At 41.4% G+C, this 15,566-nt stretch overlaps 1 protein-coding gene and 1 long non-coding RNA gene across 2 annotated transcripts in view; both read left to right on the top strand.

Moving 5' to 3' along the window:
• nrp2a (neuropilin 2a) overlaps positions 1-12,504 on the top strand; it is an 87,134-nt gene extending 74,630 nt beyond the window's left edge. Inside the window, exons 19-22 of the mRNA XM_088987237.1 lie at positions 774-870; positions 3,718-3,750; positions 10,057-10,122; positions 10,197-12,504. Of these exons, the coding sequence (XP_088843363.1) occupies positions 774-870; positions 3,718-3,750; positions 10,057-10,122; positions 10,197-10,492 (492 nt within the window). The 3' untranslated portion in view covers positions 10,493-12,504. The remainder of the gene's footprint in view (positions 1-773; positions 871-3,717; positions 3,751-10,056; positions 10,123-10,196) is intronic.
• A 181-nt stretch (positions 12,505-12,685) lies between these two features.
• LOC148902693 (uncharacterized) lies at positions 12,686-15,317 on the top strand. The gene is made up of 2 exons (XR_016114650.1): positions 12,686-14,749; positions 14,802-15,317. It is a non-coding gene; the product is annotated as an uncharacterized LOC148902693 (long non-coding RNA).
• The last annotated feature ends 249 nt before the right edge of the window (positions 15,318-15,566 follow it).

Here is a 15,566-nt window from a genome sequence, read left to right as displayed (position 1 = left end):
TATCTATCAAGCTCGCTATCTATTGGACTAGCTATTTGGCTATCTATCTATTAACTAGCTATTAGCTAGCTATCAAGCTTTCTATCTATTTGAGTTACTTCCGGGTTGAGTGAACGCTGGCGCGTGTGCCTGCCACTACTTACCCACAGAAAAACTTATCCTGGGACTGTAAAGTGACCTTAAGAGTTTTGAAAGGTGTTTAGAAATGAAATGTATTATTATTAATATTATTCGGTATTTTATATAGGTCTATTCGCTAGGTATTGGCTATCTATTAGTTAGCTATCTATCTAGCTACCTAATGGCTATCTATTAGCTATCTCTTAGCTATCTTTCTATCTAGCTATCTATTAGCTATCTATCTAGCTATCTATTAGCTATCTATCTAGCTATCTATTGGTTACCTATTAGTTATCTATTAGCTATCTATCTAGCTTTCTATCTATTTGAGTTACATCCGGGTTATTCTTATTATCAAGTAACAATGACAAAAACCCTGGCACTGGAGTAGACACATTTTTGCACATCGTCTGGCAGTCAATGAGTTAACCATAGTTGAGTTTTTTTTGGCATCCATGTCACTGATGTTCTCATAAAATAATAAAAGCTCCGCTAAGCGAGGGAGGGGGGGGGGTGATGATTGCAAGTATGAGTCGTTGCTTTGAAATCACAAGCCATCCTATTAACTTTTCATCGCGTCTATTCTTCCTTCTTGTCCCTCGTGCTTCCTTCCCGCCTCCCTTCTTTCCTCTTTCTTCTTCCCTGCCGCTTAGGTCGTAATGGAGGGCTTCTTCGCACACGGTACGAGAGGTCACGTCTGGATTGACAACATCCGCATGAGTCCCGGCACGCCGCTGGAAGAGTGTGCACGTAAGTGGCGCAGGGATGCATTTGGGTAGCGGCCTTGTGCCATTGACGCATTTTGACAGCCGCTGGCGCAACTTTGGAACTCCACTACGCCAGCAACTGACGCTAGGCTATTACGATTAGCGCATATTGCTACGTGGTCTTACGCCATATATGACATACAGTGTGACACATTGGCTTACGAACTTAATTGGTTCCCACAGAGTGTGTAAGGTGAAAAGTGTGTATCCCAAAAAATAATTTCCCATAGGAAACAGTTAAAATGAGAATAATCCGTTCCCAGGTCCCCATAAAACATAATGTTCTAATTTCTTTTTAAAACTACACAAAAGATACCGTATTTTATGTATAATAAATGTGTACACGTAAGTGGCGCAGGCCCGCACACATCATCAGGGATGCATCTGGGTAGCGGCCTTGAGCCATTGACGCATTTTGACAGCCACTGGCGCAACTTTGTAACTCCACTGCGCCAGCGCCGGCGCTAAGCTATTACGATTAGCGCATCTTGCTACATGATCTTGCGCCATATATGACATATAGTGTGACACATTGGCTTACGAACTTAATTGGTTCCCAAACAGAGTGTGTAAGGCGAAAAGTGTGTATCCCAAAAATTACTTTCCCATAGGAAGCCGTTAAAATGAGAATAATCTGTTCACAGGTCCCCATAAAACATAATTTACGATTTTTTTAAGCCTTAAAACTACACAAAATATACCTTATTTTATGTATAATAAATGTGTACATGTAAGTGGTGCAGGCCCGCACACGTCATCAGGGATGCATCTGGATAGCGGCCTTGACATACAGTGTGATACATTGGCTTACGAACTTAATTGGTTCCCAGACACAGTGTGTCAGGCGAAAAGTGTGTATCCCAAAAATTAATTTCCCATAGGAAACCTTTTAAAATGAGAATAATCCGTTCCCAGGTCCCCATAAAACATCTTTTTGACAAACAGTGTGATACATTGGCTTACAAACTTAATTGGTTCCCAGACAGAGTGTGTAACTGACTGAACTTACACAGATGTTAGTCAAATCATGTATTTTTTTATTTCAATTTCGAAATATCATGCTCCAATTAAAGTCTTTTGGTTTATTCCAATCCGTTTCGTATACTTCGGTAATCTAGCTAAATCGAGTCCATCCATTTTACAATTTGGCCCCCTTTTCAGATACAAGGCCGCCATTTTAAATTCCCCAGATGCCCCCCCGCACCCCACATTTGATCTTCCTCCGCTTTAAAGGCATCACGAATGCATGCCAAGTGAAAAACAACCCCCGACATTCCTCCACATACAGCTTTATCGAGACGTTTTATTCCACAACACCCACCTCGTACATAGATGAAAGAGTTGACGCCGGCGAAGGAGGGGCAGTGTATAAACTCCTCCAGATAGAACGAAGAATAAGCAAAGTAGGCCATAAACGCCCCCCCCCGTGGGCCCACGCGATGCTAATCTATCTTTCATTCGATTTCTATTCTTCTCTTTCTATCCTTCACGCGCACAAGCAGCTTTTATTTTGTAAACAGCTCTTCTCCCCCCCCCCGAGCTGTCAAAGGGAATTACTCGGCAGGCTGTTTCCAAAGTAATCGGCCAGAAATCTGGCTTGAGTCGGGGCTTTTCCAGAAGGTCTTAAGCAGATCAGAGACCAAGCTGGAGGTGCGCCGTTAGCAACCTGCCATCGAGGAAAAAAATAATAATTTGGAGTTGTCTAGATAGCTAGGTCGTTATCTATTCATCATCTATTAGCGAGCTAGACAGCTAGACGGCTAATAGCTAGCCAGCTAGCTAATGGATAGATAATAAATAGCTAATAGATAGCCCGATAGTCGACAGCTATACAGCTAATAGCTAGCTAGCTAGCTAATGGATAGCTAATAAATAGGTAATAGATAGCTAGATAGCCAACAGCTAGACAGCTTACAGCCAGACAGCTAGACAGCTAATAACTAGCCAGCTAGCTAATGGATAACTCATAAATAGCTAATTGATACCCAGCTAGCCAAAAGCTAGCCAGGTAGACAGCTTACAGCCAGCCAGCTAGACGGCTAATAGCTAGCCAGCTAGCTAATGGATAGATAATAAATAGCTAATAGATAGCCAGATAGTCGACAGCTATACAGCTAATAGCTAGCTAGCTAGCTAATGGATAGCTAATAAATAGGTAATAGATAGCTAGATAGCCAACAGCTAGACAGCTTACAGCCAGACAGCTAGACAGCTAATAACTAGCCAGCTAGCTAATGGATAACTCATAAATAGCTAATTGATACCCAGCTAGCCAAAAGCTAGCCAGGTAGACAGCTTACAGCCAGCCAGCTAGACGGCTAATAGCTAGCCAGCTAGCTAATGGATAGCTCATAAATAGCTAGTAGATAGCCAGATAGCCAAAAGCTAGCCAGGTAGACAGCTTACAGCCAGCCAGCTAGATGGCTAATAGCTAGTCAGCTAGCTAATGGATAACTAATAAATCACTAATAGATAGCCAGATAGCCAACAGCCAGCCAGCTAGACAGCTAACAACTGACGTCCTGGCGTGATGTCACGAACAAGGGGGCGGGACCTTCTGAAACTCGCAATTTCCGCTGTCATTTTCAAGTAGTTTTTGGACACTTTACGTCATTTTTATTGGTGTTTTGCATTTGATGAAAAATATCACACTGCGTGTTTTGGGTATTTTAGATGCTGTAAAACGTTTTTCTGATGTCAGTTAGGAAACAAAAAAATGGTGTCGGTTGTCCTTTAAATACATTAACAGTTCTTCTATTTTTCCCTTTTTCTTTCTCTCTCTCTCTCTCTCTCTCGTCTTCTGCGTTTGTTTTTCGGACTGGCCTGACAGAACCCATCAACGCCTTCTCTCCAGACATGACCGGTAAGTGCACGATGTCACTTCCTGGTTTGGCCTTGCTGCTTCTGCTTGTTGGTATGCACCAGGCTGTGGATTTTTTTTGCTTGGCGGCACCAAAACGTCTCCGTGACGACATGAGCTGCACAAACTATTCAGCAAAGTGTTTCAAGAATGAACACAAGTGCATGTAGAAATCACCAAACACATACTAAGAACCTCAATTCATCAAGATTTAGTGAATTAGTTCGATTTTGGATTAGTTTTTGCTAATTCCTTGTGTCTCAAATGTTACCTGGAAGTCCACCTCAGGCAATCAGATGTTAGAAAATGACTGTCATCCATTGCTCTTGGTTCCTGGCTCAGAAACCCAGCCAGGGTGACTTTTAAAGGACAACCGACACCTCCGGACAAGTTCCGCCCATAATTTGTAAAATCACTTGTCACAAATGACTTCTACGGAGCGTATTTTACAAAGATTCCACCGCATATAGCAATATTTTACCTTTTAAGACTCGCGCTGAATATTCAGGAAGTCTTGTTTTTGAGTTGGTGACGAGTCCGTACGTGACGTCACTGAAGGAACGCTCCTGACCGAAAAAAAGGACACATTGTAGCAGTCCTTCCATCACGTCAATGTATTTTGCTGTGCTTGTTTGGTCTGAAAACCTCATGTTGCACCAAAAACAGCCAGAAGAGGGCGACCAAGCTCCATATAAGGAATTTATCAGCCTGATTAATTTCTCACAGGAGCTCGGTCGCCATTTTCTGCCTCTTTTTGGGTGATACATTTCGCCCCAATGTTGCCTCAAAATGGCACGGAATAAATCGATTGCAAACATGTATGCTTTCCTCTTCAGAACAATTTGAATCACAGCTCAATTTTTTGCAGATTTTGGACACTTGAAGTCATTTTTATTGGTGTTTTTCATTTGACTATTTTTGGGTATTTTAGATGCGATAAAACGTTTTTCTGATGTCAGTTAGGAAACAAAAAAAGTGGTGTCGGTTGTCCTTTAAGGCTGATTTAGTCGAAAATTCTGTTTTATGGGGAGCTGGGAACAGATTATTCTCATTTTAATGGTTTCTTATGGGAAATACATGTTTGGGAGACGGACTTTTCGCCTTACACACACTTTCTGGGAACCAATTAAGTTCGTAAACTGAGGTATCACTGTACTTTTTGAAACCTGTGAACCAAGTCAAGGCAGTTCAAGAACCGATCCAGTTTGAGCCCAAAGCGAAGCCTCGGTTGCAATTGTGGCGTTGATGTAAATCTTGCATGGTGATGAACTTGAAGGCCCTAACAAGAAGAAAAAGCTCATTTATTCGGTGTGTGCGGGTGCGATTCCACTAATGATTTTAACTTGCTTTCACATCAACTCATACCATGTCAGTTGTAAAAACATTTCCCTTGATTACGTCTGTGGAGACGCTCAGTCGTACGGGAGTGATCCATCGAGGAAAAGGTTTCTTCAGCCGTCATTTGTACTTCTTTGAAGGTGTCGGACATTTCGCTCCTCATCCGAAACGCTTCGTCAGTGAACTAAAGTTTTGCTGGAAACACTGGCCCTATATCCGTAATGGACAGAGGCTGCCTTGCCAGACATCTGCTCTGATAGGTCCATGCCCTAAAGTTGGGTGAGCAGTGGACCACTCCCTGATGCCAATCTGATTACCTCTATTGTCTATCCCTGGCTCTGTTTTCACCTCATTAGCCAATCTGATTACCTCTCCAATCTGATTACCGCTATTGTCTATCTCTGGCTCTGGTTTCACCTCATGAGCCAATCTGATTACCTCTCCAATCGGATTACCTTGATTGTTCTATCCCTGGCTCTGGTTTCACCTCATTAGCCAATCGGAATACCTCTACTGTCCTATCCCTGGCTCTGGTTTCACCCCATTAGCCAATCTCATTACCTCTATTGTTCAATCCCTGGCTCTAGCCACCTCTGTCCATTAGGCATATAGGGCCGAGGGTTACCAGCACAACTTAAGTTCGCTTACGAAGCTCTTCGGATGAGGAGCGAAACATCCGACACCTTCAAAGAAGTACAGATGATGGCTGAGGAAACCTTTTTCCTCGATTTCCATTGATTAGTCTTACAATTGATCTGATTTTAAATGGATGTTCTTGGTGTGAAAATGCGTCTTCCAAACCAAAGATGCATTTCTACATGGATGCATTTGATATTTTGGTTGGCCATTGAATCTCGGTTCTTTTTTTCCCCCCTTGACTCGGCATGCTTGTGCATGCTCAGGTGCACGCCTCCTCTTCCAGATGGACAATCGAACATTTCAGTCAACGTAGCACCATTCCCGCTTCTTTTCCTTCTCGGACAATTATTCTGTATCTCTCCACCAGGGGGAGGTATTCCCGTATCTCCCTTCCCTATCCACTGGTATTACATAATGGCCGTCGGGGCCACCCTCCTGGTCCTGGTGGCGGCCATCTTGGTCCGAGCTCTTTGTTGCTGCAGACGACACCTGGCCACCCAGAAGAGCCAACAGTCGGTGGCCTATCACAGCTCTTCGCAGTGTTTCCAGTACTCTAATTGGTCCACAAGTATGGCCGCCCCAGGGGTGGAGCCAGTGCTGACAGTGAGGTTGGACAGCCGGGACCGACACCGCACTCTCTGCTGAAACGAGCCGATCGGCTCCAGTTGTCGCAAAGTCAATCAACTCGATCATCGATCAACGATGACGGAAGTCTTCAAAATGGCTACTCCCTTCATGGATGTCACTTTGGTTGCTTACTTCCCTCGTCGTTTTTAAAGAGGACTTTGGGATTGACTTATGACCCTATGATCCTGATGGCGAGGTGGAGGGGGGGAACGGAGGAACGGAGGAACTTATATAAATGTTAGGGGGGCCATGATGTGGTTTCTGGTCCCTCAGGGACCCTTTTGGAACCCCCCCATAGCATGGATTCACACACAGACTCGGTTTAGCTAGCTGCCAATCAAGTCAAGTCAAAGTCAGCTTTATTGTCAAATAATAACAATACAGTGAAACCTCGGTTTATGAACCCCTTGGCTTCCAAACTTTTCGGTTTACGAACGTTACATTTATCAACATTTTACCTTGGCATACAAACTGTTTTTCGGGATACACACGGAGCGCCACAATGAGTGATGTGTCGTTCGCGAACGAGCCTGTTGTCCTCTATTCCCCGCCCCCAGTCTTCGGTTAAAGCCACGTGATTGGTCAAGAACGCAGCAGTGAGGGGGGGTGGTTTAAACATTAAAGAGGCAGGCAGACGACAAAGAGAGAATAAGAAAATGGTTCGAAAACAGTACAATTTGGACTCGTTTCAACTTTGATAGTTTAAAGGCAGAGTGCATACTGCAAGGTTAAAATATCCCATCAATCAGGCTCCACAAATAACCTGCACAAGCCGTCTGTACACTTGATGCGAAAAGATATCAACCCAGCTAAACAGAACACAATTGATGAGGAACATGGTAAAATTATCGCAGAGAAAGCACCTACAGTGAATGAGTGAACAGGAAAATAAAAATAATGATTTCCCTGAGAAATTGTGCATGAATGCTGAGATATGGTGTTTCCCAGAATGAATTATTACATGACAGCAATTTTGTTCCATAAAATATGCTCAAACTGGCAGTCTGTGAACATCAGTCAGAGTGACATTTTAGGCTAATAAGTTTCTATCATAGCTGTAGCTTTGCCAAGCCACTCAGCAGAATGGCTGTGGAAGCTCTCAGTCGTACAGTAGTGGTCCATCGATGAAAAGGTTTCTTCAGCCGTCATCTGTACTTCTTTGTATGTGTTGGACGTTTTCATCTGAAAAACTTCGTCAGCGAACTAAAATTGTGCTGGTACCTCTGGCCCTATATATATATCCCTAATATATAGAGATTACAGTGCTGCAAAACCCTTCACTAAATCGCCGTGGTGGTTCGAGGTTCAATTTGGATGGTACCTATCAGAGCAGAGGTCTGGCACCTCTGGACATGAGGGATATATATAGAACCAGAGCTACCAGCACAATTTTAGTTCGCTGACTAAGCTTTTGGGATGAGGAACGAAACGTCCAACACCTTCAAAGAAGTACAGATGACGGCGGAAGAAACCTTTTCATGACTCAGAAGAATGCACATTGCCACTTTAAGTCGCTCCAGAGTGGTTTTTGGCTAATGCTTTGCTTTTTAAATCAGCAGGAGGAGGGACGCTGTTTCGCTTCAAGCCACCAATACTTGTAATTAGTTAATGGACAGATAAGATTTTTTTTAAGACTGCGCAATGTACTTTTCCCTCCTTTTACTGCCAAGTTCAGTTACCCTGGAAACCTTGTAATCACGCAATTGACCAATTGCAGCCATTCAAATCGAGACGTGTGCCTTGCCAAGCGGTTACTCCCATTCCTGTATGCCTGCCAACCGCAGAGAGTGCATCACACACACACACACACACACACACACACACACACACACACACACACACACACACACACACACACTCCTGTTTCAATGGTTTCGTGAGGTCCGGATAACTCCAGATAAGGAGTGAGGACCACCGTTGCTGATAAGTTTAGAGAAGAACTAGTGTTACATTTGAAGTCACCCCATTTCCCACTTCAACTTCTTTAAAACAAAGCAATAAAAAGTGGACTTGAAACTGAAATAACAGCAGGAGTGAGGTTTCTGAATGGCTACATTCAAAGTCCTCACCCCTGTATGAATTTGGTTAAAATATCATTTTACTTGTTGTGTTATGATTTTTTTTCCTCTCATTAACCACACACACACACACAAACAAAAACACACAACAAGTAAAAAGTGTGTGTATCCAAGTAAAAATGAAAATACACACCAAAAAATCATGTTGGGTGAATTTGTGAGGACCTCTCTGAACCTTTAACAGGTGCATATATAGACCCTATCGAAGCCTTTAGAATGGAAAACTTGTGAGGACCGGTCAAAAGGTCCTCACTTGTCAAAAATGTCCTCACTGCGTATGGTATAAAATGTTAGTGGTCCTCACAAGACTGTTCATACAAAGACACACACACATGTTCACAAAAGTCTTGCCTCACTTAAAACACAGCTCTTAAATGGGTGATATTTTTGGTTGTTTTGAAAGTAAGCTTTATTAACTGATGACAATTTTGCATCTTGATTCACACACAATGAACAGTCTTAGAACATCACTATGCTACATATTGACTGTGTGTTTGACAGCAATGTATCATAATGACCTTTCCCCCAATGAATAAAGTCATATTTTTCTACAATTTGCATTGCATTTCTGTCAAAATATTATCAATGCTGTAATTTGTTAGTGGACGTTTTTATTAATGGACGATATTTACACTCGGGTGACATCTAGCTCACAGATACAGACACTCCCTTACTTAAGAACATTAGTTAGAGTTACGAACACCGGTCTTCCCTCCAATTGTACATGTACATATCTTTATAGAGCATATATTTTATTAAATGTTTATTTTTCAGTACAAACCAATACAGGTTACTTATACAAGCTTTCAACATATTTGTATAAACCTTAAACATACTCATGTAAGCCATAAACATTCATTCTATACAAAATATAGCACTGAAGTAACTTACGAACAAATTCACATTACGAACGACCATTCGGAACGTATCTCGTTCGTAAGTTGGGGAGCGTCTGTATATCGAATATAGCCAATCCAATACATGTTACTTATACAAGCCTTTAACATATTTATATAAACCTTAAACCTGCTTATATAAGTCCTAAACATACATTCCATACAAAATAGAGCACTGAATCAACTTACGAACGAATTCACTTTACGAACGACCCTTCAGAACGTGTCTCGTTCGTAAGTTGGGGAGGGTGTGTATATCGATTATAGGCAAACCAATACATGTGACTTATACTAGCCTTAAACATATTTATATAAACCTTAAACATACGTATGTAAGCCTGAAACATACATTCCATACAAAATATCGCACTAAATCAACTTACGAACAAATTCACTTTACGAACGGCCATCTGGAACGTATCTCGTTCGTAAGTTGGGGGCGTCTGTAATATGAGTTTTTTTCACGAAAGTTATTACAAAGAATACATTCTGACATATATATATATATATATATATATATATATATATATATATATATATATATATATATATATATATATATATATATATATATATATATATATATATATATGTGCGTGGGTGCTTTTTTTCATTCAATTCCAAAAGGTGTTCTATTAGGTTTAGGTCAGGGATCTCACTTGCTTGCGTGCAACCCAAAAACCTTTTCCGGATCAGCGTAAAGGCAACAAATGTTATGTTCTTCTCTCTAGCAGTCAAGACCCCTCATCAATTTGGAGACGTTCGACTCGACACGGGCAGGGAATCGCTTGGGGGAGGTAAGCCAATCAAGTCTCTCGCTTTCAAATGTTGTCAAAAAATCCCATTTGACACACTCTGGTCCCGTTTTTAGGTCACCAGTTTCCAGAATCGCCGTCGTCGTTGGACCCTCCGGTGACTCCATCTTCGGAGAAGGACAACTCGTGGCTGTACACCTTGGACCCCATTCTGGTCACCATCATCGTGATGAGTTCTTTGGGGGTTCTACTCGGAGCGGTATGCGCCGGTCTTCTACTCTACTGTACCTGTTCCTACGGCGGCCTGTCCTCACGTTCTTCAACCACACTGGAGAATTATAATTTTGAACTGTATGACGGCCTCAAGCATAAGGTGAAATTGAACCAGCAGCGCTGCTGCACTGAAGCGTGAGGTGAAACTGAGAGGAAGACAAAACTTTAGGTCGATACCTCTCGCATTTCGAGCTTCAACTTAGCGTCCGCTGATTTCCTCAAGGAGACAGACCCACCCACCACCCTCCTGGACAAGTTGGCCAATTTGGAGTTCAAGTGAGCTCACCCATTTCTGAAAAATGGCACAGTTGTTTTATTTTGTGGTGAAAGCAACAATGTGAAAAAAAACAAACAAACATGGAGGTCATCGCGATGAATTGTTCCGTTACAGAACATTTCAAATATCGACACATATCAACTTTTTAGGTCTGTGTAAGCTCTCAGTCGTACGGGAGTGGTCCATCGATGAAAAGGTTTCTTCAGCCGTCATCTGTACTTCTTTCAAGGTGTCGGACGTTTCGCTTCTTATCCAAGAGGCTTTGTAAGCGAACTAAAATCTTTTTCTGGTAGTTTCAGCCCTATATATACACCCCTACTGTCCAGACGTGGCGGTGCCAGACTCTGCTAAGATTGGTCCTTGCTCTCAGGTTGGGGGGGGCAGAGGACTACTCCCTGCGGCTACACTGATTACTTCTATTGTCCTGGCTGATTACTTCTATTGTCCTGCCTTAGTATGAGATCTATGACTGGCCTGATTGCCCCATTTGCTCTAGTATCACCTCATCAGCAGAAACTACCAGTAAAAGACTTTAGATCGCTGACAAAGCCTCTTGGATAAGAGGCAAAACACCTTCAAAGAAGTACAGATGACAGCTGGAGAAACCTTTTCACCGATATCAACTTTAGATTTCCTGCTCCACAAAATAGAGAACTGTTTGGAAGTGCTTGTCATAGATTTTGTAAGAGTTCTAGTTTTGAAAGTGCACATATTGAGTCCAAATATCGTCTTGGAAAAGGTGGTAGGTTGGTTAGGAACGTGTTGAGCTAGCATCTTTTTTTTTGGTTCAAACATGTGAACATGATGTAGACCAGGGGTCGGGAACTAGTGGCTCTTGAGCCATATTTTGCTCTTTTGATGATTGCATCTGGCCCGCAGATAAAACGAAATAGTCTGGCTTTTTGGCTGCTCATTTCCTGTTTAGGCTGCAGTGGGCTGAAAGAGCAATTTTGATTGGATGATACTGTGGCCGTTGCAGCTGAAAATGTCGAGTATTGTACACTTCAGGTTAAATGGACCGAAGGATTCGCCTTTGTGGAGAAAAAAAGTTCTGTCGTGATTCTAATTTGCAATGAAACAGTCAAGGTCAGTGGCACTTGGACAAGCTCCATGCTAGATTAGCATTAGCATCAATATACTTCTGCGAGAAACAGCAGAAAGCAAGTGTCCAAGCTAATGAGCAGTGTCAGGCTAGCTAGCAGTAACTTTGCGTACGGAGCCGGCAAGTTGACTTTCATTCCGATTGTTTGGCTTGCTTTTTTTACCATTTACGAGGAATGGAAAGCCAATCACGTTATCTCATTCACTGCGATTCATGAGTTTATTCGGAAACTGAAAATAGAGAAAGCGCTGTTCCCGAATTAGTTCGGGTTTTGTTTTTTTTTTTCTTGTTGTTTTTTTCCCTTTCACAAGGGGGCAGCATTTCCCTTTTTTTCCATCTTATTTTTCCAACGCTTTATGACTGCTTCAGCTGTTGTGAAAGCGCTATATTAACCAATATGTACGTATTGCATTGCATTTTGGACAGCCACCTTCATTTCAGGCTCATATAACTCCAAACCCATGTAACTTAGGAATTAACTGTTTTTTTTCTGATGAAAGAAGACAGTTTAATGTTTCTTATGGGGTCCTGGGAACGGATTATTCTTATTTTGATGCTTTCCTCTGGGAAATTAATTTTTGGGATACACACTTTTCGCCTTACACACTCTGTCTGGGAACCAATTCAGTTCATAAGACAAGGTATCACTGTATTCTGTGGGTCCTGGAATTCAAGTGACAATGACAAAAGCCCTGGCACTGGAGTGGACCCAATTTTGTATGTCTGACAGCGAATGTGTTAATGGAAAGTAGTATCACAAAATATATATATATATATATATATATATATATATATATATATATATATATATATATATATATATATATATATATATATATATATATATATATATAAAGCAGCAGGAAAAAGGTTTCTCACCAGTGTGGGTTCTTGTGTGGTTAATTTTAATTTAATAATTTTATATATATATATATATATATATATATATATATATATATATATATATATATATATAACACGATGATAATATATTTTTTCTCTTTTATGGCTCTCTTGGTCAAAAAGGTTCCTGACCCCTGATGTAGAACTTAGCTCCTGTGTCTGCCGCCCATTTTGTTCCAATATGGACTCTTTTTCTTGTTGGGCACACCTTGGCCGTGGTATTTTTGACGTCCGTCAACTTAGTAATTTCTGCACTCCCTCTCCTTGTGTTTAATGTTTCTTATCTGGCTCCTGGCCAATTAGTGATGGCTGATAAGTAGAGCACCCAAAGTGGGGGATGTGAAGGAAAGTGTAGTCGTGAGATTTCTTTTATTATTTCTTTTTTTTTAATAGCAGGGAGAATTACCGTATATTCGTCACAGACCGTTCTCTGGAGACAAAGTTTTTTCTTTGTACTTGATGGAAAAAGGTGAAGATGTTTTAGTGAGTGCAACCTATGGATTGCTGATAAGAGCAGGAAGTGACAACTGTGGAGGAAAAAGACACGAGGAGAGTCAAAGGTCACACGGACTGACGGCCGGATGGACAGATGGACGGATGGGGCTCAAATGTCTTGTCTCGACGGTTTGACTGCATACCAATGGACACACATCAAGCCTTAAACGGAAATTGTTGAGAGCAGATCCTACTTTGGATCTAGAGAAGCCATGATTTTGAAGGACCTATCCCACCGCCATCATTGCACAAAGCACAAATGATGGCTTACTTCACGTTTTTTTTTTCAGATATTTTCAGATTTCATAAAGGCGGCATTTCTTTGTAAAAAAATATTGATCTGAAAGGACTGAATCTTTTTTTTTTTTTTTTTTTCAGTGCTTGGGTGCTGATAAAGCACTGGCCAGACCTCGGGCAATGTTTTCCCCTTCCACAAGGGGACAGCATTTCCCTTTTTTCCATGTTTAGCGCTTTATTCCAGCTTCAGCTGTTATAGCTCTATATAAATCAAAATGGCATTGTATTTTGTACATCCGCCCCCATTTCAAGCTCATATAACTCCAGACTCATATCATTTTGGAATTAACTCTTTTTTTGTAATGAAAGAAGAGAGCCATTTTCAAGACGGACTTTTCAATAAAAAAAAATGTAATCATTAACTCATTCTCTGCCATTCACAAAATTATTCGGGAAATGAAAATATGAAGTAGAGCGGCATTCCCAAATTTGTTCGGGTTTCGTGATTTTGTTTTCATGCTTGGGTGCTGATAAAGTGCTGGCCAGACCTCTGGCAATGTTTTGCCCTGCCACGAGCGAGGCAGCATTTCCCCTTTTTGTCCATATTAGAGCTTTGTTCCAGCTTCAGCTTTTGTTAAAGCGCTGTATGAAAAAAGATGTATGTATTGCATTGTATTTTGGACCGCCGCCTTCATTTCAAGCTCATATAACTCCAGAACCATATCATTTAGGAATTAACTCTTTTTTTAACTGATGAAAGAAGAGACTAACGCTGCATTGAATGTTTACATCGTCCTAAAACTCAATATTCTGCGGGTCATGGAATTCAAGTGACAATGACAATAACCCTGGCACTGGAGTGGACAGATTTTTGCACGTGTCTGGCAGTGAATGAGTTAAGATTGAAAATGGGAGAAAAAAATATTGATTTTACTATTATGCTTTATGAATATTACAACACACTGATTTGATTGGCTTGTAGAGTACACATGCAGCCCCAACACTGGCCTTGTGTCCGGTAACGTTTTGTCATGAGTTTCAGACAATGCAGTAAGTCAGATCACCATTGCGTCATACTAAAGCAGTACTCTCACAATATCAATTTGTTGTATGGAAAACAGAACTGTGAACAAATGAAATGAATCACCATGAATTGTGACTGTGTGACAACTGTTACTTGGTAATACAGTGATACCTCGGTTTACGAACCCCTTGGCTTACGAACTTTTCGGTTTACGAACGTTAAATTTATGAAAATTTTACCTTGGCATACAAACTTTTTTTCGGGATACACACGGAGCTGCCACAATGAGTGATGTGTCGTTCGCGAATGAGCCCGTACGAAAAAAGTTTGTAAGCCAAGGTAAAATTCGTATGCCAAGGTAAAATTTTCATAAATGGAACGTTTGTAAACAGAAAAGTTCGTAAGCCAAGGGGTTCGTAAACCGAGGTATCACTATATTACTATTTTCACTTTTTGCTGCGTTTTTTTGGGGGGGACGTACCCCTTACAAAAGAAAACTGGGATTACAATACTGAGATCCTTGAGGTGTATTCTGTATTTGAGCTTAGGGACGGTGTGAAGAAAGATACCGACAATTTTTCACGTATGTCATTCGAGACCCGCACACAAACTGAACCCACATCTCTGGACCCAAATGACTCTCTTCAAAGTGCCTTGGAGCCTCGAGGATCCAACTTTGCTTTGGATCCAGTTCCAGACAGTTGCATGACATTAAGAGTGACCATAAGACCCCCACCAACCCCCCATTGACCTCGGAGGACCAAACACATTCAAGAACGAGAACTCCTCTTGCACTGCTTGGACTACTATTGCTGCTGTTGTTGTTGTTGTTGTTGTTTTCAAGGGGTCTTTGTACAGAAATGCTCTTTTTTTAATGATTGTTTTGATTATTGTTATGATTATTTAATAAAGGATTTATACCATAACATGTTTTCTCACCTCTAACTTCCGTTCCGACCAAACGGTCGTAAGTCGAAATGGTCGTAAGTCGAATCCATTCAAAATGTTGACTCGAGACTTGGAGGCTAAATGACTCGCAAACTTACGACCATGACCTCCAACGCGCTATATATATAAATGTATGTATGTGTGTGTGTGTGTGTGTGTGTGTGTGTGTGTGTGTGTGTGTGTGCGTGTGTGTGTGTGTGTGTAGCATATGTACCTAGAGAGATAAA

This window comes from Hippocampus bargibanti, linkage group LG01 (genome assembly GCF_051943395.1).
Source record: "Hippocampus bargibanti isolate YZ-2025 linkage group LG01, ASM5194339v1, whole genome shotgun sequence".
In the NCBI taxonomy this organism is placed as follows: domain Eukaryota; kingdom Metazoa; phylum Chordata; class Actinopteri; order Syngnathiformes; family Syngnathidae; genus Hippocampus; species Hippocampus bargibanti.
Note: the sequence above shows the minus strand (reverse complement) of the source record. Positions and strands in the feature narration are given on the sequence as shown.